The following is a 23,576-nucleotide window of genomic DNA, read 5'->3' on the forward strand; positions in this document are numbered from 1 at the left end:
CACGAACATCTGGACATTATGGACAAAGACACGCGGTACCGGAAAAGGCTACATCAGGTCAGACAACATGTGGCATGTTGATCTCTTTGTTCTTACTATGCATTTGCGATCCTTGGCGGCCTTCACGCCATGAGCCCTCGATCGTGGTACTGCCCGGAGCCTGAACGTTCTCGGAGTCATGGCTGGAAAGTGTTCATCCAACGCTAGAATCGCCCATCTATCTTACAAGGACTGATTCCTGTGTCCAAGTCCTGTCGTTTTATATCGTATCATCGTTACGTTCGTACACTCGTCCGAAGTCGCGGTCCTAGAACAGCTTCCTTGCAACCTTGTCTCCTCGGTCTCTGCCTTCTTCCTTCACCAGCAGCTCTCCGCCTCTTCTCTTCAGGTCTTCGCCCATCTGCTCGACACCGCCACCCTTACGAGGTAGGTCCTCCAGCTTGCTTGGTCGAGGATCACTCGTCCAAAATGGATGCTTCAATACGCCCTCGGCACTCAACCTCTTTCTCGGATCCAACATCAGCATCCCAATGAGCAAATCCACACCCACTTCACCAATCGCCCTGAAAGTCGCCTCCCAATAACTCCTCGGCTTCACAGGAATCACAGGCTCAGGCGTGATATACCCCGGCAAAGAAGTCACCCCGGGCCAATTCTGCTCAGTAGGCGTCCCCACTTTCTCCGAAATCAACTTTACCATCCCCAACTCACTCTCCGGCCACGCGCGAAACAACACATCTCTCGCAATCAACTCCGCGAACACACACCCACAACTCCAGATATCCACCGCCCCGCCATAATGCTTCGCCTGGTAGAACAGCTCGGGCGGACGATACCAAATCGTAATCGTCTGACTCGTCATATTCTGATACGGATCCGCAAAACTCCTCGCCAGACCAAAATCCGCCAATTTAATCTCCCCATTACTCGCAATCAACAAGTTGTTCGGCTTAATATCCCGATGCAAAATAAAATTCGCATGACAGAAATGTATTGCGCGTTGTAGCATGAGCATCCAACTCTTGATATCCGCAGGAGTGTAACTGATATTCGTCGTGTCTTGAATCAATTTCAACAAATCGCCTTGGGGTAATTGTTCGAGGACGAGGTTGAGATTCTGGCCTTTGGTGGAGAAGACGGCGTGCAGTTTGATGATGTTGGGGTGGTCGAGTTCTTGGAGGAATTTGATTTCGCGGAGGGAGTCGTAGGATATGCCGAATTCTTTGGCTTCGGCGCCGACTTTGATCTTTTTGATTGCGACGAGTTTGGTGGGGTCGTCGCGTTCGTGGGCGGAGAAGACGTCGGCGTATTGACCTGAGCCGAGCTTTTTGCCTTTTACGTATTTGTTGCGCAGCTCGGCGTCGAGTTGTTCGGCGAGATCAGCTGTTGCTGAAGGAGATGTTGGAGAGTTGGGTCCTGGGGTGGAGTTCTGGGTGCTCGTTGGGGCCGTGTCAGTCAATTTGAGGCGCTTCAGTGGTGGCTCCGGAGGGACATCGAGCGCAGGCGACTTCAGACTGCGCGGCGCGGCCATGGCGAGAAATGCGATCGCGTGTCTATCGTAGCAGCGTTGTTGTCGCGTCGTCCCTCATATGGTGTTCGGCTTTACTTCGGGGTTCGCAGTCCATTCCCGCGTCCGCCGCATACCTTCATGGCCAGCATCGACGACACCCGCATACATCTACTCTAACATCGCAGTCAACATGGCGCTCAAACGGCCTCTCACACTCCTCCAGCTGCCTTCATTATTACGATTGGCCTCAGCGCCAGCCACAACATGCAGGCAATGCCGCTCACTACACGCCTTAAACAAACCACCTCCTCAAATTCCCAAACCGACACCATTCGTTCCTGACGTGTCCACATTTCTCACGCTCATCGGCCGCGGCATGTCCAAACATGAGTCCAAAATCCCATCATGGGAAGCTCTCTTCACACTATCCTCCGAGCAACTCAAAGAATCCGGCCTGGAACCCGCTCGCGCAAGAAGATATCTCCTCTGGTGGCGCGAGCGATTTCGACAAGGCATCTACGGCATGGGCGGTGATGTGAAACACGCGACGAAGGTTGGGGACAAGGTGGCCGCTGAGCTGAGGATAGTAGAAGTGCCCAAGCAGTTCAAGTCTGGGGAGGAGAAGTATGTGACGCCAGCAACTTTGTCGAGAAGTGAGGGCGTTGCGAAGGTGATTTCAAATACACCGCCGCAGGCTCTGAAGGCGCTAGAAGGTGAGGGGAGTCAGGAGAAGAGGAGTATCATGGATCGGTTGGCGCCTCCCCCGAAGGTTGGCAGGAAGGAGGTCAGTACGGTGAAGGGAACGAAGATTGTGAGGGCGAACACGATCGGCGGCACAGGGATTGAATATCTGAAGGGATATCAGGGAGTTGCTGTGCTGAAAGTCAAGGAAGGCCTATGGGAGCAGAAGAGAGGTCACAAGGTTGATGGTGGCGAGAGGCGGAGAGCAGAAGTGAGGGCGAAGAGAGCCGCTGCTGAGAGGAAGAATGCACGATAGAGGGGTTGGTGGCGGAAAATGCAACAAAACTGTGACAGCCGAGCCCAGCATGCTATAGGGAAGCAATGTACAGTACGCGCGGCATTGGGCCTGCGTGATTATCTCTCAGCCTCCTTACTTGGGATGGGGATGGTACAACTGAACTGATATCGAGGCGACAGGCAGGCGCAACAGAACGCTTGAGCTGAACGTTCTTGTCTAGGCACGTACGGCGACGGACCTGCCACTGCACCTTTCTCTGATCCAGCGCACCTTCGCCACTACTTGAAGCCATTTCATGCTTCCCCCAACCACGAACACTCGCAACATCTCTCCGCATCATTTATCTTCATTAAGCAGCTCGACCCAGAGGCACCAGACACAGCGACCCGCAAAGATCTCAGCGCCTCCTCTCACAGAAGCATCTATTTTCGGAAGCACAACTCTGGCTCGAATATTGGCGCTGGGGCGAGAGGCTGATGGAAACGAAGCTTGGGACATGAGAATTGGAGCATACAGCGCAATGGAGCTGCCATGATACAGTCGTTATTTTGAAGCGACTGGGCAATCCATCTCTTGGCGGTATTCGTATCGTGCATTTGTGGGTGGCAGGCAAGGTGTGCATTGAATGAAGAGCGACCGCTTTGGTATGACGGGATTGCTCTGAGTTGGACTGACCGAGCGAGGAATATACATTTGTTTCTTCTGCGCTACGTGATGAGTGTCTCCCAACTTGTCCACGTGTGGTGACCGGCGCATAGGAGTGAATTTACAAAGACATTCACTTACCCGATGCCATTTTCTGACCTTCTTCCACTGAGAAAAGCCCCGCACACTCATTATGGTCGCACTTACACCCGATACAAGAACATATTTCTCGAGCCACTTCCCAACCTTGTGCAGTCATCCAAGACACAACACTCTCAAGAGGTTTGAACCGAGTCAAGCTCAAGGACTGCCACAAAAAGCATCAGCCAAGATGTTCGGACACGCTTCAATCGTCTCCATCTTTCTGGCCATGTTCCTCGACTTCCCACTGATCCCAGCAAGCAGTACCAAGACTGAAGACTGCCTGGCATTGATCTGCCGTGTCCTTGGTTCAGTCCGTCATCTCTGTTTCTTCATCCCACTGGTCAGTCACGTTTGGGCCTTCTACCGTGCGCTCGAGTCCGTGAGAGCTCGAAAGCGACTCGAGCCAGACAAACACTTCACTTCAACATTTCGGCTCGTTTTGAAAAGCAGCCTGGATGCGGAAGAGGAATGTCCTATTTGCAAGGCAAAGTTTCTCGATCCGGGGGAAAAGCTTACTCCGCTCGCCTTGCCTTGCGGACATATTTGGTGCAAGACGTGTATCGAAGATTACGTTGTCAAGCAGAGGCGAATCGCGGACTGTCCACTCTGCCGACGACCAATATCGCAGCAGTCACTTCGATCGAAGATTGTGAGCTTGCAGATGGCGTTCGCGAGTACTGTCTGGTCCATGTCAATGTTCCAGTGCATCGCGATGCTCTTCGCTGCTGTCTGGATGTTCTTTCGCAATGAAGCAACATCGTTTCCAACGACTCCTCTGCCGATGGGCACGAGGACTATCGGACGTGCTGGAATGGACATGTACTACGTACTTGATTTTGTCAGCGCAGCACTGGATCTTCTGGGAGGGTCGTTGAGTTGGGCTTTGACGTGGTGGATAACTTCACGAAATGGGGAGAGCTGTGGTATTGTGGGGACGACTCAGCGCGTTTTACTCCCTGTTTTGCATTTCATGCTCAGCTTGCTGGCTTATGACAGCGCGATCAAGAATCCTACTCAGCCGGCTACGCTGGTGGATTTGCGGGCTGGTCATTTTGTTCTTATGGTTTTGCCGTGGATTGTGCATGGGCTTGCGCTTCTGGACGGGACATGGGTTGTGTCGGCTTTGAGAATGGAGGATCAGAGGTGGGTGAGGCGGCTTGTGGATATTCTGTTGTAGGCTAGGCGCATGGAGTTGTTCTTGAAGTATCGATGCACATCTTGCGGAGGTGCCTCTTTCGTGTGCGTATCAGGTCATACACGACATTTACAGGCGTCTCTCGTCCACGTGTAAGGGTTCTCAGCAACACGTCTTTTAGCTTGAGCACTCGAACATACAGGCAGGGGTCTTTAATTTGTATTCAGCGTTTTTGTTTTGCGATGAGCTGAACTTGTTATGATGCTCACACATGTCTGGAAAGAGCAGTGGAAGACGGTGTGTTGAGTCTCCGACATGGCGCCTGCTCTTTATGCAGCGTTTGCTCCTGCGCAAGATCTGTAGTTTATAAGCTTGCCTCTCAAGCCCATCTTCCTCTCCCAAAACATCACATTCGCAAAGCACGATCATTGCCCACAAGCATCTTCAGAAAGTATGTCAAGAGAGGGCCTGATCGCATTCGTCTTCGGACACATTGTTCTGCTGGTTTTCGACTTCCCACGCATTTCATGGCCCGCCACAAACGCTAAATCTGGCACCATCATTGTGCTGTTCTTCGCGATTTTGCTTTCCATATGGCAAATCAGCATCCACGCTTGGCGGAAGTTCCGGCGCATCGAATCTGAGAAAGCTGAGAGACAAATCGGATTGGGACAAGATTTCACATCGACACTCTTCTCGCCAAAAGCAAGCGATATCGACCCTAATCAAGAGTGTCCACTCTGCAAGCAGAAATTCTCAGACCCAGACGAACGACCAACGCCGCTATCGCTATCTTGTGGTCATGTTTACTGTGAGGCGTGCATCGAGAAGCACATCGTCAACAGCCCACAAGTCCGAAGGTGTCCGCTCTGCCAGGTTGAGATTCAACCGAAATCGCTCAGACTGCAGGTTGCCAGTTTTCAGATGGCGTTCGCGGATACTGTTTGGTCCACTGCAATCTTGCTGGACTTGTACACCCTTGTGTGGAGCATCACGGCGGCTGTAATGACTCTGCTTGTCCGGTCAGATTCAATATTTCTCCTATCGGGCAAGACCGACATGGTTCAGGCCAATCTCATTCCAGGCCTGTGGCTCGCATCTTGTAACGCGGGTCTTGGTCTTCTTACGTGGTCGGCACACTGGTGTACGACGTGGGTGGCTACATTGTGGAAACTCGAGAGATGTGGCATCATTTGGACGATTCAGCGCTGTGTGCAACCACTTTTCCACCTTGCTCTCGCCTATCTGCTTTTCCGAGATACAGTCGCGCACACGTTGCGGACAGTCGAGCTAAGAAGCCCACTGGAAGGCCATGCCCTTACTGTCATGCACGAGATGGTCTCCCACGAGATGGTCGTGTTCGTAGCCACAGCTGCGCAACGGCTTGGCTGTATTGCGATTGTGCTTTCTTTGTGGAACGAGAGCAAGTTCATCGCGGCTTTTCCGATGGCCAGTCAGAGTTGGGTCAGGCTTGCCATAGACATTCTCTTATAGTGGAGTAGGAGAGACGAGTTCTGTGGTCGATCGTATCCCATGCACGTCTTGCGGGCGGCCGAGGGCGGCCAGGATCGAGGCAGCGGCCAACTAGATCGCTTCAGGCAGCTTCGCATCAAACACAGCACTCACTCCATCTCATCTCACTCATCCCGATCGCCCTTTTGACTCTGCTGCTCTCCGTTGTCCAAAATGTCATCGATAGAACTTTGTCGTCGCCCGCAGTTTCACCTTGTCGGCATAAGCAAGAAAGCCATTGTGGCCCGTTGTCGGAGGTGAAAACTTTCGGCAGATGGCTCGTGCGAGGGCCAAGACGTACGACAATGAATCACCACGGAGACGTCCCAGAGGACACAGTTGTCACGATTATCAGTTCAACACTTGAGTGAAGATTAATGGCCGCTTTCCGGACTGCTGCACGACTTTCAACATTGTCATCAGCGACACCAACTACGAGCTTCGCCGCGCAAGGACTTCGCACTTTGGGACGAGCAGGATACGCCACTAAGAAGACACAGTCGAACAGGATATCGATTTCAGATATGACGAAAGATCATATTCTGACGTTGTCGTGCCCGGATAAGCCTGGAATTATCCACACTGTGACTGGAGTTCTGGCTAAGCATAATCTGAACATTCTGGATCTGCAGCAATACTCCGATGTCGAGCAGCAGAAGTTCTTCATGCGAATCCACTTTGGCCATGCCGACTCTACACAACATCTTGCCGAGCCATTCGGTGAACTGGCATCTGATCTGAAGATGCAATATGATATCGTGCCTCGTTCGCACAAGCCCAAAGTCCTCATCATGGTCTCTAAGATCGGACACGCATTGAACGACCTCCTATTCCGCCAAAGCACAGGACAATTGAACATTGAGATCCCAGCGATTGTTTCCAACCACCCTGAATTTGAAAACCTGGCCAAGAGCTACAATGTGCCCTTCCATCACTTGCCCGTGACCAAGGACACCAAAGCCGAGCAAGAGGGCAAGATCCTGGAGCTTGTGAAATCACACAATGTCGACCTCATCGTCCTGGCACGATACATGCAAGTCCTGTCTCCCACGCTTTGCGAGGCGATGTCCGGCAAGATCATCAACATTCATCATTCTTTCTTGCCTTCTTTTAAGGGCGCCAAGCCTTACCATCAGGCTTACGACCGCGGAGTGAAGATCATTGGAGCGACGGCACATTTTGTCACTGCCGATCTGGATGAGGGACCAATTATTGAGCAAAGGATTGCGAGAGTGGATCACAGCATGGATCCAAAAGAATTGGTAGAAGAGGGCAGTAATGTTGAAAGCCAGACCTTGGCTGCGGCAGTCAAATGGTGGGCGGAGAAGAGATTGTTCTTGAACGGCACCAAGACTGTGGTGTTCAATTGAGCACGCGCACATCCATCATCGATCGGCGCAAAAGATGTGCACAGATGTCACCACTCATCACGGCACACATCACCAGACGGTATGGCACACGAGCATCTGCCGACCTGCAATGTCAAAATAGAACGAGAGTTTGATGACGATCACAGTGAAGGCCATAGATCACAAAGCTAAAGCACGTCATATAGAAAGCGACACACTCTGCGTATAGACCCTGGTAACTTAGAGGTCTCGACCACCTGTCACACATAGAGATCCCTGTCGCATCGGAAACGCGCACATTGCGACATTCCAGTCAAGCGTTACTACGCAATTGGTGTGTCTCCTTGCTTCCCGCTAGACCCTGGGTCACACCCAAGTGATAATGACGAGGCGAAAGTATCAAGATACTTTGGCATTGAAGTTTGTTGAGAGAAAAGAACTACTCCGCACGAAGCTCACGATCCGCTGAACGATTTTGTCCGAGAGGCAGAGAAGAGCGGACTCATAATACTTGCAGAGACGCCAGCAACAACGAACAAGAAGAACGTCAATTATTTCCAACAATGACGGAAACAGCCCTCCTCTCCCCAACAGAAGACCACCATAACCACAACACCAACATCCTCCACAAATTCCCCAACCCACCACAACCTCAATCACAATCCGTATCCCAAGACCCTCGCTCCCGAAGCCTCTCAACAACAACAACCGCCCTCCCCATAATCTTCTCCCCACACGACCTCCTCCCCACCCCTCAAAGAACCTTCACAATCCTCCCCAGCACCGAAGACATCAAAGAAGTCCACTGCCACAACTCCGGCTTACAACCCTACACCATAAAACGCAAAACCCAACGACCCGGTCGAAGACCCATGATTACAATCGCCTCATTACCAGGCCGAGAAATCGTAGCAGGAACAAAAGCCGGAAGAAGAGAATGTCACATTTTCGTCGGGAATCCCGAGAAAGGTGCGACGGTGTGGTTACCTGTTGTGCAGAATAGTACTGGGATTTGGACGTTTAATGCGAATGAGAGGGTTTTGAGGTGGAGGGAGAAGGAGTCGTGGTTGAATGGGCGTGGGGGCGGGAGTAGTGGGAAAGGAGGGGATTTGAAAGACTTTGAGTTGATGGATGCGATTTCTGCGGAGCCGTTGGCGGAGTATCGGACAAAACTTTCTGGAGGAGCGGTCTTGGAGATTTATTGTGATATGGAGCAATCTTTGGAATTGTTGACGATGGCTTCGATTTTGGCGATTTTGGAGAGAGGACGGACGACGAAGACGGAGAAGGGAGGCAAAAGTGGGGAGAGGAAGGGGAGCTTTCTCGTTTCCGAGAGCTCCTCGCCGACAAGTTCAAGATCTGCTTCGCCATGTACTGTACATGGCATGGGCGACTGAAGAAGGTGGGCAAATGGCGGATTCATTCATGCGATGCGCAATTGACGTTCATGTCTTGTCTTCAAATCACAAGCCAGCGTATGCGCTCATGAGAGGAAACCTGCGCAAAATTGATCCCTTCTTCCAACATTACTCGGCATTCTGGAGGAAGGCACGACCTGCCGAGGGATTGAGCCAAGAAAATCGATCTTGCCACTCTACCTCTTATTACCGCAGCACCACATCGTGCAGAGATGCCCTGAATCTCTTGCTATGGGCACAAGGAGAGGCTGAAGATCTGCTGCATCACAGAATGCAGCACCCACGATGTTGAAGGCGAGGAGTCATACATCGCGCTTAGGCCACTGTGTGAGCAAGTCCGCTTGCTATCAGTCAGTCCTGCATCGGTAACAGGCGACAACGCTCATCAGTGGCTGCGATCGGATCACTCGCGCAGTGACGAGTGCTTTCCAAAGTGTGCTTGGCCGGATTATCCATCAATCATGTCCAGAGCTACTCAGCGTTCGCGGCACCGCACCATTAGCGTAGATTGCACCAGCGTGATCAAATACCTATACCGGGCAGTGCAGATTAGCCAAGTAATCCAAGTTTCTGATAGCGCCAGTATAGGGCGGCTGTTCCTGGTCAGGCAAAAGCTTCTCTGAGCACAAGATGGCTTGTGCTTCAACACATCGGCCTATATGCAATCTGATCATGGCATAAAAGCCAGGCTAGATATTCTAGTTTGGTAAACTGTCGGAAATAGTGGCACCGACCAGGCTATGACTCAATATCAGCCTTGGAATCATCCTGGTCGATGTCAGTGTTCCAGAAGACAACTTTGATCAGTACATCCTTGTCGACTGGAGCACGCAAGGTTGGAGTGACATTTCGCCCGTTATAGCAGGAAAGTCGACAAGTCGAGATTGGCCGAGGCATCAATGATTTGCGAGAGCGGGATCTCTGTTCTGCTTTTCTGTCACCGTGTAGGGTCGTGGTACTAGTACTGATGACCTTGCTGCGAAGGCCCTACGCCTTGGAGCAGCTCGAAGAGGATGCCTCTGCGCAGGTCAGCTGAGTACGATGAAGACAGAGACCAGCTCCCATGCTCGGAATCGGGACCGATACCAGAACTCTGGGGCATTCATCCTTCGTTTCCTCAAGTCTTCCTCGAGCCAGATACGATTCGCCAGAGTCCCTACACTCAGGATGAAGCAGCATACGATGCTTTTCAGTACAATCACCCCTCGATGACTCGATCACGTAGTCAGCAGTCCGCAGACTACTTTGAAGGCCTTCCAGCGTCTCTCAGGCCAGCTTACGGTCGAGTGGGACGTCCAAAGTCTCCCAGTGCGGAGTCCATGGCTGCCGAGTGGGCCGATCAGATGAACATGATGCGAATGAGACAGGACCGAATCGATTGTTGGATCGACAGTCTGGACAGCCAAATTTCCTTAGCTAGAACGCAAGGCACAGCTCTGGAGGAAGTGCCCCTAAGCGAAGGTCTGTCTCCACTGGCGCAAACAGCAAGTAGACAACCACGACACTGGAGTGGGCAGCAACGCAAGGCTGTGCCAGTCAAAAGTGTGCACGGAAGCATATTGGTCGCCACTAGTGGACTCTCGGGTGATCAATCGCGAGGAGTATCTTCTCGCAGAACAGCCATGGCGCCAACCGAGGGTGGTGGAGATGTGGTTGTAATGGCTCCGTGGCGAAGCAGTGAGATGCTGCTAACAGCTACTCTGTGCCTTTTCCAGGCCCTGTTGTTCTATCCGTACGGTCAAGGACTGACGACAGCGATTTCACTCTCAGGCTCACTGTTGCACGCCACCGACCGCTCAACCCAAGCGCTACCGGAGCACGATCGACAGAAAACCATGGCAGACGCAGCGTGGATCGCAGCCTCGTACCCGTTGACTCATGCGGCGTTCTCACTCCTCGGGCATCAGTTCGGGTCAGCTTGTGGTCACAGACTGATGCTGTTGGCTGCTTGCATTTTCTGGATAGCCTTTCAGCTTGGCTGTGCCTTTGCACCAAGCGTTGCGGCGTTGTGCATCTTGAGAGCATTCGCGGGTATAGGAGCTTCTTTTATGACTGCAAATGTGGTCGCATTAATCGTGGTTTTCATGCCAGCTGGAAGAAAGAGGGCCATGGCGCTCGGTCTGGTGGGAGCAATGGCACTTATCGGCACGTCTGTAGCATGCGTGCTATCCGCGATACTCGTGCAGCTCACCACGTGGAAATGGAGCTTCATAGCACCGGCCTGCTGCGGTGCAGCGCTCTTTCTCCTCGCTTTGGCCACAGTGCCTCGAGACAGTCCAATTCAATCACGCGCCAGGATCGATCTGATCGGAAGCTATCTCGGAATCGCGGGCCTTTGCTTGTTCAACTTCGTGTTCAACCAGGCACGAGTTGTGGGCTGGGACGAACCGTACATCTACATCCTCGTACCAATTGCCTTGGGTCACATGCTGTCCTTTTTCTTCTGGGAGACGAGAATCGCATCCAATCCAGTGCTGCCTGTCGGATTACAGCGATCGCGACATTTACCCAGGACTCTGTTCATGGTTTTGTGCTCCAGCTTGTCCTTGGGTGTCTTCCTCTGGTACTTCGGCCTCTTCGGTACTCAGATCCGAAAATACAGTCTGATCGAGAGTGGTGCAAACTATCAACCTATCACAGTATTGTCAGTGGCGACGATATTTGCCTCGTCTCGGCTTTTGACATGGGCGTCGGCGAAGTACTTGTTGGCCGGCGTCAACCTCGCACTCATTCTTGCCACCACTCTCCTCGCAGCGGCACCCAACGATGTGACATTCTGGGCCATGCCGTTCCCTGCATCATGCATGATTGCATTGTCCGCGACCCTGGCACAAGCGGCAGGTCGAGCAATCGAAGTGGAGAGTTTCGAGCAGAAGTATCAGAGCGTCGCCGTCACTCTGCTGCACGCGATGCTGAGCTACGGATTGAGCACGGGCATCGGCATCGCAGGCACGGTCGAGATGGAGGCATACGGCGATGGCCACGATGCTCTCGTCGGATACCAGTGCGCCTTCATCTTCGCAGCGGCGCCGGCCGGCATCGCGCTGGTGGGCTCTCTGATGTTTCTCGGCGGCGACACGCGGTCCAAGACGGGAGGATTCGAGCAGATGAAGGAGACCAAGCCGCGGCGCCGGCTGCTGGGCAAAGTGCGTCTGATTTCACTGATGAGAGTGCGTTGGATAAATCGGTAATTGTGCTCGTGGTAGACTTCCCGTTTCGTGACTTCCTCTGTTGTTGATAGGGCGCGTCGCGACGCCAAGACCGCATCGCTGCCTGATCTCATCCCAGTTGTATTGTGACTTCCCTCCTCTTCCTCTGCGATTCAACTTCTCTCACCACAACACTCGCACTACAAAGGGGGGATGCGATGGTGCAGTACTACTACTACCAGTCTCCTTCTTGGGGTCCCGGTCCTACCCTCGCCGAGAAGGATTACTGGAAGGTGAAGATCCAACCACCCGACGACAATGTTTCCGAACAGGACAACGAAGACTCCCTGCCTGCCGACAGACATTCTGCGATCGAGTCACGCAGACAGCGAGGACTGCTTATCTATGGGGACTGCAGCCAAGAGGAACTGCGACAATTCTGTGGAGAACGGGGCATTCGCTTGCTCAGGTCATCGAACAACCGGGCGGGCATGATCGCTTCACTCGAGCTCGCCGACGATAAAGGCACGACATTTGATCGTTTCCTGGATCTTCCCGCAGAGCTCCGTCTGCGTATCTATCAGTCCTATAAGGCATCATTGGGCAGCAAATTCGGCCCCTTCAGCGTGGCGCCGCCCATCACCTCCGTCAGCAAGATGACACGACAAGAAGCTGCGTCGGTATTCTTCCGAGAGCGGATGTTCATGTGCTCCTGGGCGAGACCAAATTTCGTGGAACTGCAGGATCCATGACAGCGTCCGCGCCTGGACGAAGTAGCAGGTCTCTTCTTCGAGAAAGCACCTCTCGTATTCTTGGAACAAGTCAGGCGACTGCAGGTGTGGACGTTGCTGCCTGCCCCTCCAGGTGCCAAATTCGCTGGTACTGGATACACGGAGTGGCTCATCGATCTGAGAGCCAAGAGTCGTGAGAAGCGCGTCATTTTCGAAGATATGGGCACCTTTTGGCGGCCCGGCCAGACAAGATCCGAGTTGGACGGGATCGTCCAGGCTGTCCAAGAACAGGTACGGGATGTCGTTGACAACATAGCCGCACGAGATCGCTTGAGACTGTGCCGCGAAGATGCGAACACCATCTTCGCGGCGTTCACGACTTTCCCTCGAGACACGACTGAAGTCTGAAAGTTCTTTTCCATGCTCGTCTATATGCATTGTTTATCCGCGACTGCGGTATAATACAGTGTTCTGCTGTAACCAAGGCTCTGGTTGGCTTCCAAGTCATGCAAGGGCACTGCTGGGATATAATCTATGGACTGGAAAACCACTCATGTCTGCGTACCAGCATTTGAGAGTGGGGCTCAGGTTGCGTGCTGTGCGCTCTAACCCGCCTTTGAGTTGGAGTTATCCGCGCAAGACCACGGCGAGGTACGCTCCTTGGAGTTTATGATACCGAGCACCGAACCATACGTACCGCCAATCATCTGAGAAAGTGTTAGCGGACATGTTCTAGTGAACAGCAATTGCACAATGCAACTTACCATGAATGTTCCAGCAATGAGAATGAAGGCAGCCCAAGCGGCACCAAGCCTCCACTTCATGTTGCGATCACTCCTGTTCCAGTTGTCGTAGAACCACATGCAGCCCATGGGGTGGAAAGACATGAATGTGGCGAACACTGCGCCGATGAGGGAGATGAGCTCGTTGAAGACTGGGATACCACTTCCAATGAGGTAGCCGACAATCACGACGCCTCCGGTGCAGCCAAGCCATGCCATCCAGTGAATTGGGGTGTTCTTGGTAAGATGCTCGCTCTTGCGCATGAAGCGCATGAAGAAGCTCTTTGCTGGCAACTGGAAAATGTCAGTGGCAGATCTCATGTCTGATGTCGAACAGCGAGCTTACGTGAACGAAAAGCATGCCACTGGCAATCAAGCCGGGCAATGCCAGCCCATAGCAGACCTTCTTCATGGTGACACCGGCAGATCCGAGAGCGGGCGAAGCGACGTACGAGCCGCAGTAGTAGTACACAACGACACCAATGACAAGGTACACGAGCGAAACGCATCCTTGTGCTACGAACAGTGACTTTGTGAAGTCGCGAGGGTTGCGCATCTCAGAGGCGATCGAGAAGAAAGCCGGAGAACCAGCGAAGGCGAAGACGATGGTCGAAACGGCAGACATGGCCTCGGCGAATGTTGGGTCTCCCCAGGTCTTGAAGTCAGACTTGAATGGGCCAGTCTGTGGTGCGGCCGCAGGTCGGTCTTGAACGCCAACAGCAATGGTGAGCGTGAATACTGCTCGCTGTTAGCTTTCCCACTCGAACTTCACTCGGCCTGACATACCAGCTGTGAGAATACCAGCAACGCCAACCCACGCAATCCACGAGACCTTGCCGAGAGTCTGGATGCTACCGAAGCCGAATCCGATTATGGCAGCGACCACGACGAAGATTGCTGTGCAAGCACCGTGCGAGGACAGAGAGTTCAAGCCGATCGAGATACCAATCATCGCGGACGCAGCCAAGAAGATGAAGTACACGTTGAATCCTGCCGCTCAGTTAGCCACCTTCGCATCCGGATACATTGTTGCGGATACTCACCCCAGTACAAGATCTCACGGCCAATCTTGCCGCCCATGATCTTACCGGCCTCGTCGATTCCGTACACTTCTGGATGACGAAGCTTAAATTGACCGACCATGTAGCCTGTCCAGGTCGTCATAACACCGATAATGAGGAGAATAATTACGCCAGGAACCATGCCGAGGGAGTGGAGCGCAGATGGGATACCAAGGACACCGAGACCGATTTGTGTCTTCATCATCAGAATGATGGTGCCGATCCAGCCGACCTACACCTTTGTCAACCCTGTTGTTGCAGCGTCGCTATCGTAATCGTCACTCACATCCTTGTAGTTTGGACCATCTTCAGAGAGTTCACCGAAGACCTGGAGTACCGATCAGTTCATGCCTCAATCGCAATGCTCGTTGCGGTGCGCATCCGTACAGCATCGACTTCTCTGGTTGGCTTCGACAGATCCTCCACGTCACCATAGCCTGCTGTGGTGACTTGGTGAAGGTCCTCACCATTGACTTTCTTCTCGTCCCCGTACATGTTGGCGCGGGTGGTATCGTATGAGTGTTATTGAAGGGCACTGAAGAACCAGAACAAATCTGCAGGACTGGCCGTGCTCAAATAGACATTCCATGATGCCTGTTCGCGATGCCATGAATATGCCGCAAGCCATATGGGGCTATTACATGATAGTAATTGCCGCCCACGGGGACGGCTATAGACGGACACGCGACTGCTGCACAGCGCGTGCCCGTGCACTAATCCGCCTTCACAGATCCAGTTTCTTATGCACGCCGATGCGTCAGGTCTCAAGAACAAGTGGAACCTACAGAAAATACCCATGCTCGAGCCTCCCCCATACATTGCCAAGGAAATTGCCAGGGTGCTGCCACCGTGTCGCCCTCATGAACCGACTTCGGCTCGGTCTCGCTCGTTGGTTTCGTGGGCCAAATCACCGCGGTAGATACGAAAGCACCAATTCGTGCGCAGCATATCTCTCTGTGGATCATGGCATTTTGCGCGTGCTCTCCATTTCTATTCCGGTGGCGAATGCTAGACGAATCAAAGCGCGACGGACGTCGATGAGAAATTTTGTCGTTCCAATGGTTGTTGCTAATGGCCTGACTACGTGGGAGCAGGGATCCCTTCGCAAGCCAACCCTCCTGCAGTCATGCTTTGGCAACTTGGCAAACCCGTTTGTGAATGGGCTAGAAGGAAGCTAGAACTTCGACAGAAAGGCTAGCATGCTGGATCGTATTGCAAGATTGATTACTTTCCGGCAACTTGACTCCACAAGACGCTCAAGTGGACGCGTGAGCGACATGGAAATGGCTGGTCGGTAGGATATGCTTGCCACGACAACGGTCGTCATCGGTACGCTGAATGGATGCGGACGAATGCACGTTAACGGACGTTCCTGGAGAAGGACTTGGGTCAATCCGTGCCACTGTTACGTCAGCGACTGCAACACATCGAAACTGTATAAGCACTACAAGGCCACTACTGTACGCTCAAGACCCGACTCTATGCGCCATACTTTTGCATACAGAGTTTGAGGGATTATTAGCAGCATCCTACGTACCACCATCCGATTCGTCGTAGGAACGCTCGTGATGAATGAGGCACAGTCGACTTGCGCTTCAGCTGCCTTATCTGGCGCTTGGCCGGGGTGAGAGACCGTGCGGACCAGGTTACGTACACCGGAAAAAGGGCCGTGACCCAATGATAGCAACGCCCTGAATGGCAGCGTCGCAGCAGCTTCTGCAAGGCTGAAACGACTGTCAGAAAGACGTGAGGCCAGATAGGCAGGCAGATGCGTGTGTACAGTGACTTTTTGTTGCGTAGCATCCGGTCCTACCCATTGCAAAGCCCTGCCAAGCTCACGATCCGATCCAGCCTTACGAGGCAAGCTGTGCAAGCATGGCCTGGGAACAAGAAGGCTTCGCTCGGCGATGCCGAATTGTCTTGGAATACCACACCGAAGTACAACTTCCTGGTCGCGATCCGATTTGGTCCCAGGGCAAGATAGGCAAATTGCCTCGTGACAGTATACTCAAAATATCCAACATGCGCGATTCTTCAGATGGCGACGGCGTTCCAAAGATCATCCCCAGGTTTCGCCGCCATCAGTGCTGTTCTCGACCCATGGACCAGCGGTCAGCAACGAGAGGTGCTGTGAAGATGACGAAAACGCCGAAAAGATAACACTTGAAACTTCACTTCTCTCCTTCGCAGCATACAATCAGCAAGGCGGTATGCTTTGCAAGCATACCAGCTTGCAGATGCAGAGTACCTGGATGCATTCTGTACGAGAATCGCGCCGATTCACAGCTTCGGTTCGACTGTCGTCGCATGGCGCCACGGATGAACGCTCAGATGCCAGGAAATTTCCGCTATCTTTGTGCTTCTGGATCGACCGCCTTGGAGGAAAAATTCTTTTGAATAGACGGGCGACAATCCATGACCGGCCGTCTTTGCGCTCTGGATCGACCGCTATGCAAATTCTTCGCGCAGAGAGGCGATTTGGAGCCAGTTGTCCTCTGCGACACGAAGCGCAGGTATGAGATGAGAGAGAATTTGTCAAAGCGATGGCTTGCCATGTCGTCCACGAACAAATTTCGGTGCTCCGGGCTAGTGTGAAGAAAGCAGCTCTGCGGAAGAATTCTTTTAGATCCAAGAGAATGACAAGACACGGCACTTGGATCGTGAAATATGGCTCTTTTCTTGCACTGCATCATCTGCAAACGAGTAGTCCTGCATGTTGCAGGGAACCATCATCGCTGAATTGGTGGTTCTCGTCCTGGTCATCCATTGATACTGGACGGGCGGTGCTTGAATAAGTGGGGGTGCAGCACACCTTTGACTTGTTTCTCAACGACACTGCCCATCGCGCTATGCGGAGTGCGTTCAGCAACGGACTAATTCACATCAACAGACTGACAATCCAAGCATTGGCTGCCCTCCGGAGCATCGATGAGTTTCATCAGTCACGAGACACTCATACCCACTTCGCTGCAAATACGATCTTAGCCTCCGGTGGGTGAGGAGGGTGTTGCAGCACAAAGCTCACACGATAGAATGCGGAGCCCCACGCTCGCCATCCTTTTTGCGGAGCCAAGTGTGCTATACACTTCTTGACTTGCCTCGTGTGGCGCACCGTAAAGCATGCTGTGGAGCAACAAGCAATCGGAGAAATTTGAGTATGCTGCTATTCCGGGTAAAGGACTCTTGGCATGGTTTACTGGAAGAATTATTGAAACGTGCATATAATACTCTTCAGTGGCAGGTAATGAGAGCATCATTAGAATTCTGATACTTACTGTTGTCAATTGCCCAGCATGCGTCGCGGCATACTGACCGTCGGTCTCGTTACCGGGACTGCGCTTGCAGCACTTGATACTAACAGCTTGGCCAATCGCTACTTTGGCAATGATGCTGCGTGGTATCGAGACAAGATTCCATACTTCGAGGCTTCCGACTCTGAAATCCAGGATGTGTATTACTACCGATGGAAGATTTTCCGGGCTCATCAGAGGGATCTCGGACAGCGAGGATACGTTTCGACAGGTGAGAACGACATCCGAGAGTTGACGAACATTGGCTCATGCAAGCTACAGAGTTCCTCGACGACGTAGGATGGCAACTTGAGCCTTGGGCAACATTGAACGATGCTACCGGTTTCCACTTGGGTGAAGGGAGATGGCTGCGCGATCGCCGTTATGCTGATGATTACATTCGACACATGTACAATGGCGGCAACGATCGCCACTTTACAGATGTGAGTGGCAAAGCCTTGGCTCCTTGCAGGGCTGTCAACTAACGTTTTGCACAGTGGATGGCAGACAGTGTTTGGGAAAGGTATCTCGTCGATGGCGACAGGGGTGCGATCACCACTCATCTCAATGCCATGACCAATCTCTTCCAGCAATGGAACGATGCCTTGGACACTTCTAAAGGCCTGTACTGGCGCGAACCGCTTGCAGATGCGACTGAATACACGATTTCGAGCATCGATGCATCTGGAGGACAAGACGGCTTCGGAGGCGGCGAAGCATTCCGACCTACGATCAACTCCTACATGTATGCGAATGCTCTCGCTATCGCCAATGTCGCAGATCTCGCCGGTCAAGGCAATGTGGCATCTGATTACCGTTCCCGGGCAGCCAACATCAAGTCTCGCTTCCAGGCTGATATGTGGAACACCACCTTTGAACACTTCATCGACCGTCACCAGAGGTCAAATCAGTTTGTTCAATACTACCAGCCGATTCGTGGCCGAGAGCTCAATGGATACATTCCTTGGATGTTCTCTATGCCAGATAACACGGACCAGTACAACCAAGCTTGGAAGCATCTCAAAGACACCAACAAACTCAGAGGCTCCACCGGCATGCGCACAGTAGAGCCATCGTACCAGTACTACATGCGCCAATACCGCTACGAGGGCAGCAACCGAGAATGCCAATGGAACGGACCAGTCTGGCCCTACCAAACCACCCAAGTCCTCTACGCAATGGCAAACCTACTCAACAAGTACACTCAAAGCATCATCACCAAATCAGACTACCTTGACGAACTCCGCAAATACACAAAACTCCACTACTGGAACAACAAACTCAACCTCGAAGAAGACTACGAACCCGACAAAGCCGGCCCCATCGTAGGCCTCGCTCGCTCTCCACACTACTTCCACTCCGGTTACAACGACCTCATCATCTCCGGCCTCGTCGGTCTCCGGCCACGAGCAGACAACACTCTCGAAGTCAATCCCATGGTCCCTGAAGGCTCACTACAATCCTTCCGTCTTCAAGATGTGCCGTACCATGGTCACAGCGTCGCAATCCAATGGGATGCCAACGGAAGCAAATATGGTCAAGGCACAGGTCTTCGCGTGGAAGTCGATGGGCAAGTCGTTGCTACATCTCCACGATTGAGCAGAGTTACAGCACAAATCAGCAGTGCTTCTGCACCTGCTATTAACAGAAGTCAAATCGCCAAATCGATTCAACTCGTCCGAGGCCAGAATCCTTCTGGATCAGCTTCAAGCGGTAACAACGCGGAACGTATCCACGATGCTATTGATGGTAGAGTCTGGTTCATGCCTGAGCTGCCGAATGGTTGGGATTCGGATGCGACGAGCGGTCCTTCGACACAATGGTATACGATCAACTTCGGATCTGCGACACAGCTTACTGGTTGCGAGTTGGCGTTTTATGACGACGGTAGCACGTTTGCAGTCCCCACCGACTATGATATCTTGCGATTCGAGAACAACAACTGGGTCAAGATTCAGGGCAATGGTGCTGTCGGAGACAAAGCGTTGGCGAACGGTATTACAAAGGTATCGTGGCCTTCGTTGAGCACTTCTCAGTTGAGAGTTTCTTTCCCGCAGGCTGCTGGGAAGAGGACGAGACTTGTTGAGTTTAAGGCTTTTTAGGTTCTATGTTGAGTAGGACGATGTATCTAGGACGGACTGTCAATGATGCGCAGTTCTGATTCCTGCTTCTGTGTATCCGCTTCATGATGAGTAACCTCTCCCTCGGCGCAAGTCCAGCTCGACATCTGTCACTACCGCTTGATGATCACTGTAATAGATGCCTTCGTCGAAGACGTTTGCCAGTACAGCATAGGTCTGGGGAGACCAGGGTCCGGCCTTGTTCAAGAAGATGTAGTCGATCAGAGTGTTAGCCTGGCCCTGGAAGCCGCTGAATGTTCCAATCCTGTTGCCGTATCGCTGTTCCTCGGGAATACTCTCTCGAACATCATAGACCGGCGATGATGGTTGCGTAAGATACTGATACGCCTCCTGTCCAGGCTCCGAATTAAAGTCCCCAGTAATAAAAATGGCAGGCCTTTGTCGACCACGACCACTTCCCGTGGCATTCTGTCGTTTGTTGATCTGCTCAGTAATAATCCTCGCCGAGTTCTCGCGAGCCACAGTCCCCACATGATCGAAATGCGTATTCATAGCTGTCACCAACGCCCCAGTCTCTCTATGCTTAAAATCCCCAATCGTCAAAACTCTCGTAACAGCCGCATCCCAGCCTTTCGAACCGGGAACATCAGGCGTAGGAGATAACCAGATCGTCTCCGAATTCTTCAACTCCCACACCGAAGGCCGATACAACAAAGGACTATACTCTCCCGCTTCCTTCCCATCTTCTTTTCCAACCCCAAGAAATGCCCATTCAGGCTCACTCGTCGTTCGGTTTGCGTTTAATCCAGCAACAACATCATCAAGTTGCGATTTCAGAACTTCTTGCATACCGACAAAAGCGGCTGGGTTGTTGATCGTATTGAATCGAATTTGGGAAATCACCCGGGGTGCTCGGACGCCAGTCCATGGCTCTTCTCCATTTCCTCGGTCCGTGGCGGCAAACCGAATATCTGCAGGAGATGGTCAGTTGAACTAGACTCTGAGCTAAGTTAGTGCACTGGTGTCTGTTTTTGCTTACTGTAGGAAATGATTCTGATGAGTAATGTGCTGAGTCCTACGGGGAGCTGCATGGCTTCTGTTGAAGACTGGTGCTGTTGGGATTGTGCCTGTTCGAGTTCAACGAATGTACAAGAATCGAAGTACACATATATAGACACACCATGATCGCCACGCCGAAATACTGTTACTTGCAAAATCTTAGGTTACGCTCAACGTCACTGCCACGAGGTTGCTGCGCGACTCTTGACTTGCTGATGGGAAGCGAAGGCCAAGAGCCAAGCGGGATCTGCGTCTGCAGAAGACGTCGACGTCAGTCAGAGGTGTTGCGGGCAGTTGAGCTCAGTGACTTCGTTCAGAAAGCGAGACTCTGTGGAAGAGTACTGTTGAGACTGCAATGTACGTCCAGACTGCAGTTCAGTAGTGCAGGGTAAGCGCGATGTACCGAGAGGCCGATGCTGTCGAAGCCGAAATAAGCGACCAGGGCAGTCACGACTGATGGTTCATTGGCGCTTACGCCAATTTGCAAAGCGTCCGGACGTTGTGCAACTCGCGACATTGATATTGATTATTCATTCGTAGTTCTTGTACGGTCCTTGGGGTATCATCATCTTCATCTCTTCACTAATCTCGGGTATCACAGTCATCTTCACTAATCTCCTCCTGCATTTGACTTCCATCGCGAATGCGCAGAGCATTCTGGCTAAGGCATCAGCCTATATCGGGATTGTCAATCCGTCCTCCAGCTTCATCCCCGTCGGTCATGCGAACTCTACTTCCCTACTTCCGAGCGATCCTGGTTCCTGGCAACTCGGCAAACACCTAGTGTCGTAACGCCTAAGAAACGGCCATGCCCGTTTAGAAATCAGGTCTGACTGCTCCTGAACACCGATGATGCCAGTATGTTGATCGTGCCATGGTATCGTTGCCAGCTTTCTAGCGAGCCAGGAGTGCTGATTTGAGCTCTGTCGCTCTTGGGGCACCTCTCAGAGGACCTGTAAAAGGGGAACGAAGGTAGTCGGAGGCTCGGAGATCCAACACGGTTTCATCTGCGTCTCATTCCAGAGCCTAAACTTGTGCGATGCTGTTTGCTCAGCGATGCACCGATGGCTGGCGAATTCTCTGAATAAGCTGCTCGTTGTAGGCATAAGTCAAAGCATTCGCGAAGCCAACCAATTGCGTACTTGCTTGCATGCCTCGTAGCCAAAGTGGCGCAGTGTCAAAAGCCTCCCAGATGCGAGTGGCCATACCAGGAATCCACAGAATGACATATAAGATCGGGTAGCCATTTAGAAGCAGCATCTTTCGTACTGCTTGCTTTCGCTGTCGGGCCGCGGCCGATGAAATGCGTGTATTCGCGGAGGCAGGCGATGTGTGGCCAACAAAACTCAATGGTGCAGTGTCACTGGCGGTGCTGCAACTTGGAGTATGTCCATGTTTGACATTGCTGACAATGCTGCCCACCTCAGACTCCTCTTCGCCAATGTTGGGCTCTTTAGTCTTCCAAGGCGTATCGTGGTGATGACCGAAAGTTGTCGTGATGGAGGACCTTACACGAATATGACGACCTCCTCGCTCCTCGTGTGTTGTTGGATGGTGCTTGTCTTCGATTGTGCCAAGCGGATGTCCAGAGGAGTCGTACGTGCCGCCGCTGCTGGAACCCACACCCAGTCGCCCGTATGCGCGCATGAGGTAAATGTAAATATATGTGTAAATGGCAATGGTGATGACGAAGATGGCTATGCGCCAACCGTGCGTCAAGGCATATCGCAGACCAAAGTATTTGGCTTGGATCCAACACCAGTTACCGCTCACTGGTCCGTAGAGGTCGAGACCTAATGCAACGTTCGCTATCGACGGTCAGCGCGCCCCCTTCATGAGCAGAAACTGCTGCAAGCTTACCAGTGATGATCGGTGGTATCCATGGGATCGCACATACGCAGGCCACCTGCCACCACGGAGGCTCGATGACGAATCGTGGTTGCCGCACAGTCAGGAGCACTGATAAAGAGATCACGAGAATGTTGAAGTCAATCGCCTGGACCGAGAATTGTCCAATGTAGCCATTCGCCGTGCATGCGGGACCAATGGAGAGCTCCGGGCCAGGTTGGTGTACTCTCGACAGCACGACAGCGCCGGAAATGCTGTTGTTTAGAGAGTTGATCCAGTCTACAAAGAGTCAATACTGATCCCGTCGGTTCACGCACGCTGCCATTGCATACCAGACACCAACAGGTTCACAATCAGTGCTTGTCTGAAATGTCGCTCGGGCGGATACAGGATGTAGAAGATGCCGAAGACAGTGCTAGCCAGAAAGGACAGGCAGGAGCAGATGAAAGTCGGTATCGCGGCCTCGAGAGGGACCATCTTGACAATTGAGAGGACGTGAAGTCCAGCGGCGCATGTGTCGACTCCGCGCAACTGAGGAGTCGTCGCGACGGCGGGATACGGCCCTAAGTAAGCTGCGAGCTGCGCAGTCGATGGCCCGCCCACCCATGCTTGCCGTCCTCACGCTGCCAGGTTGTCATCTGAGGCCTGGCAATCCGCTTGCTTGGGCCTGAGCGAAAACGCCGGGACCATGTCTTGAACTCTGCACTTGCCGCCAAATACTCCGAAGAGAGACAAGTCCGTTCATCTTGCTGGGCACCGAATGCGCTGATTGATGAAGAGGACAGTCATCAAACTTTCAAAGGGCGATGCAATCAAATCGAAAATTGAGCGATGCATAGCGTCTACGAGGAACGCCAGTTGCAGAGTGGGTCGAGAAGATGGA

At 52.5% G+C, this 23,576-nt stretch overlaps 11 protein-coding genes across 11 annotated transcripts; 7 read left to right on the plus strand and 4 right to left on the minus strand.

Moving 5' to 3' along the window:
- Positions 1 to 307: 307 nt before the first annotated feature.
- On the minus strand, positions 308 to 1,531 carry RHO25_012582 (uncharacterized protein; the record flags this gene model as incomplete). Its single annotated transcript, XM_023603883.2, has 1 exon — positions 308 to 1,531. One exon carries the CDS (start codon positions 1,529 to 1,531, stop codon positions 308 to 310), a length of 1,224 nt encoding a protein of 407 aa, XP_023450150.1.
- Positions 1,532 to 1,700: 169 nt separating this feature from the next.
- RHO25_012583 (mitochondrial 37S ribosomal protein mS41) lies at positions 1,701 to 2,507 on the plus strand (the record flags this gene model as incomplete). The annotated part of the gene is made up of 1 exon (XM_023603884.2): positions 1,701 to 2,507. The coding sequence occupies one exon, from the start codon at positions 1,701 to 1,703 to the stop codon at positions 2,505 to 2,507; it is 807 nt and encodes a 268-aa protein (XP_023450280.1).
- A 958-nt stretch (positions 2,508 to 3,465) lies between these two features.
- Positions 3,466 to 4,455, plus strand: RHO25_012584 (uncharacterized protein; the record flags this gene model as incomplete). The annotated part of the gene is made up of 1 exon (XM_065603567.1): positions 3,466 to 4,455. The coding sequence occupies one exon, from the start codon at positions 3,466 to 3,468 to the stop codon at positions 4,453 to 4,455; it is 990 nt and encodes a 329-aa protein (XP_065459639.1).
- A 411-nt stretch (positions 4,456 to 4,866) lies between these two features.
- On the plus strand, positions 4,867 to 5,907 carry RHO25_012585 (uncharacterized protein; the record flags this gene model as incomplete). The annotated part of the gene is made up of 1 exon (XM_065603568.1): positions 4,867 to 5,907. The coding sequence occupies one exon, from the start codon at positions 4,867 to 4,869 to the stop codon at positions 5,905 to 5,907; it is 1,041 nt and encodes a 346-aa protein (XP_065459640.1).
- A 542-nt stretch (positions 5,908 to 6,449) lies between these two features.
- RHO25_012586 (uncharacterized protein) lies at positions 6,450 to 7,295 on the plus strand (the record flags this gene model as incomplete). The annotated part of the gene is made up of 1 exon (XM_023603885.2): positions 6,450 to 7,295. One exon carries the CDS (start codon positions 6,450 to 6,452, stop codon positions 7,293 to 7,295), a length of 846 nt encoding a protein of 281 aa, XP_023450281.2.
- A 2,410-nt stretch (positions 7,296 to 9,705) lies between these two features.
- On the plus strand, positions 9,706 to 11,991 carry RHO25_012587 (uncharacterized protein; the record flags this gene model as incomplete). Its single annotated transcript, XM_023603887.2, has 2 exons — positions 9,706 to 11,838; positions 11,899 to 11,991. 2 exons carry the CDS (start codon positions 9,706 to 9,708, stop codon positions 11,989 to 11,991), a joined length of 2,226 nt encoding a protein of 741 aa, XP_023450528.2.
- Positions 11,992 to 12,059: 68 nt separating this feature from the next.
- Positions 12,060 to 12,980, plus strand: RHO25_012588 (uncharacterized protein; the record flags this gene model as incomplete). The annotated part of the gene is made up of 2 exons (XM_023603888.1): positions 12,060 to 12,521; positions 12,597 to 12,980. The coding sequence occupies 2 exons, from the start codon at positions 12,060 to 12,062 to the stop codon at positions 12,978 to 12,980; spliced, it is 846 nt and encodes a 281-aa protein (XP_023450529.1).
- A 197-nt stretch (positions 12,981 to 13,177) lies between these two features.
- Positions 13,178 to 14,910, minus strand: RHO25_012589 (uncharacterized protein; the record flags this gene model as incomplete). The annotated part of the gene is made up of 7 exons (XM_023603889.2): positions 13,178 to 13,279; positions 13,337 to 13,648; positions 13,701 to 14,092; positions 14,141 to 14,344; positions 14,398 to 14,647; positions 14,702 to 14,743; positions 14,803 to 14,910. 7 exons carry the CDS (start codon positions 14,908 to 14,910, stop codon positions 13,178 to 13,180), a joined length of 1,410 nt encoding a protein of 469 aa, XP_023450530.1.
- Positions 14,911 to 17,708: 2,798 nt separating this feature from the next.
- On the plus strand, positions 17,709 to 19,807 carry RHO25_012590 (uncharacterized protein; the record flags this gene model as incomplete). Its single annotated transcript, XM_023603890.1, has 3 exons — positions 17,709 to 17,937; positions 17,988 to 18,148; positions 18,203 to 19,807. 3 exons carry the CDS (start codon positions 17,709 to 17,711, stop codon positions 19,805 to 19,807), a joined length of 1,995 nt encoding a protein of 664 aa, XP_023450283.1.
- Positions 19,808 to 19,888: 81 nt separating this feature from the next.
- RHO25_012591 (uncharacterized protein) lies at positions 19,889 to 20,877 on the minus strand (the record flags this gene model as incomplete). The annotated part of the gene is made up of 2 exons (XM_023603891.1): positions 19,889 to 20,757; positions 20,826 to 20,877. 2 exons carry the CDS (start codon positions 20,875 to 20,877, stop codon positions 19,889 to 19,891), a joined length of 921 nt encoding a protein of 306 aa, XP_023450284.1.
- A 1,018-nt stretch (positions 20,878 to 21,895) lies between these two features.
- On the minus strand, positions 21,896 to 23,170 carry RHO25_012592 (uncharacterized protein; the record flags this gene model as incomplete). Its single annotated transcript, XM_023603892.2, has 3 exons — positions 21,896 to 22,653; positions 22,706 to 22,972; positions 23,026 to 23,170. The coding sequence occupies 3 exons, from the start codon at positions 23,168 to 23,170 to the stop codon at positions 21,896 to 21,898; spliced, it is 1,170 nt and encodes a 389-aa protein (XP_023450511.1).
- Positions 23,171 to 23,576: the final 406 nt, after the last annotated feature.

The sequence above is a fragment of the Cercospora beticola genome, chromosome 9, assembly GCF_033473495.1.
Source record: "Cercospora beticola chromosome 9, complete sequence".
Taxonomy (NCBI): Eukaryota; Fungi; Ascomycota; class Dothideomycetes; order Mycosphaerellales; family Mycosphaerellaceae; genus Cercospora; species Cercospora beticola.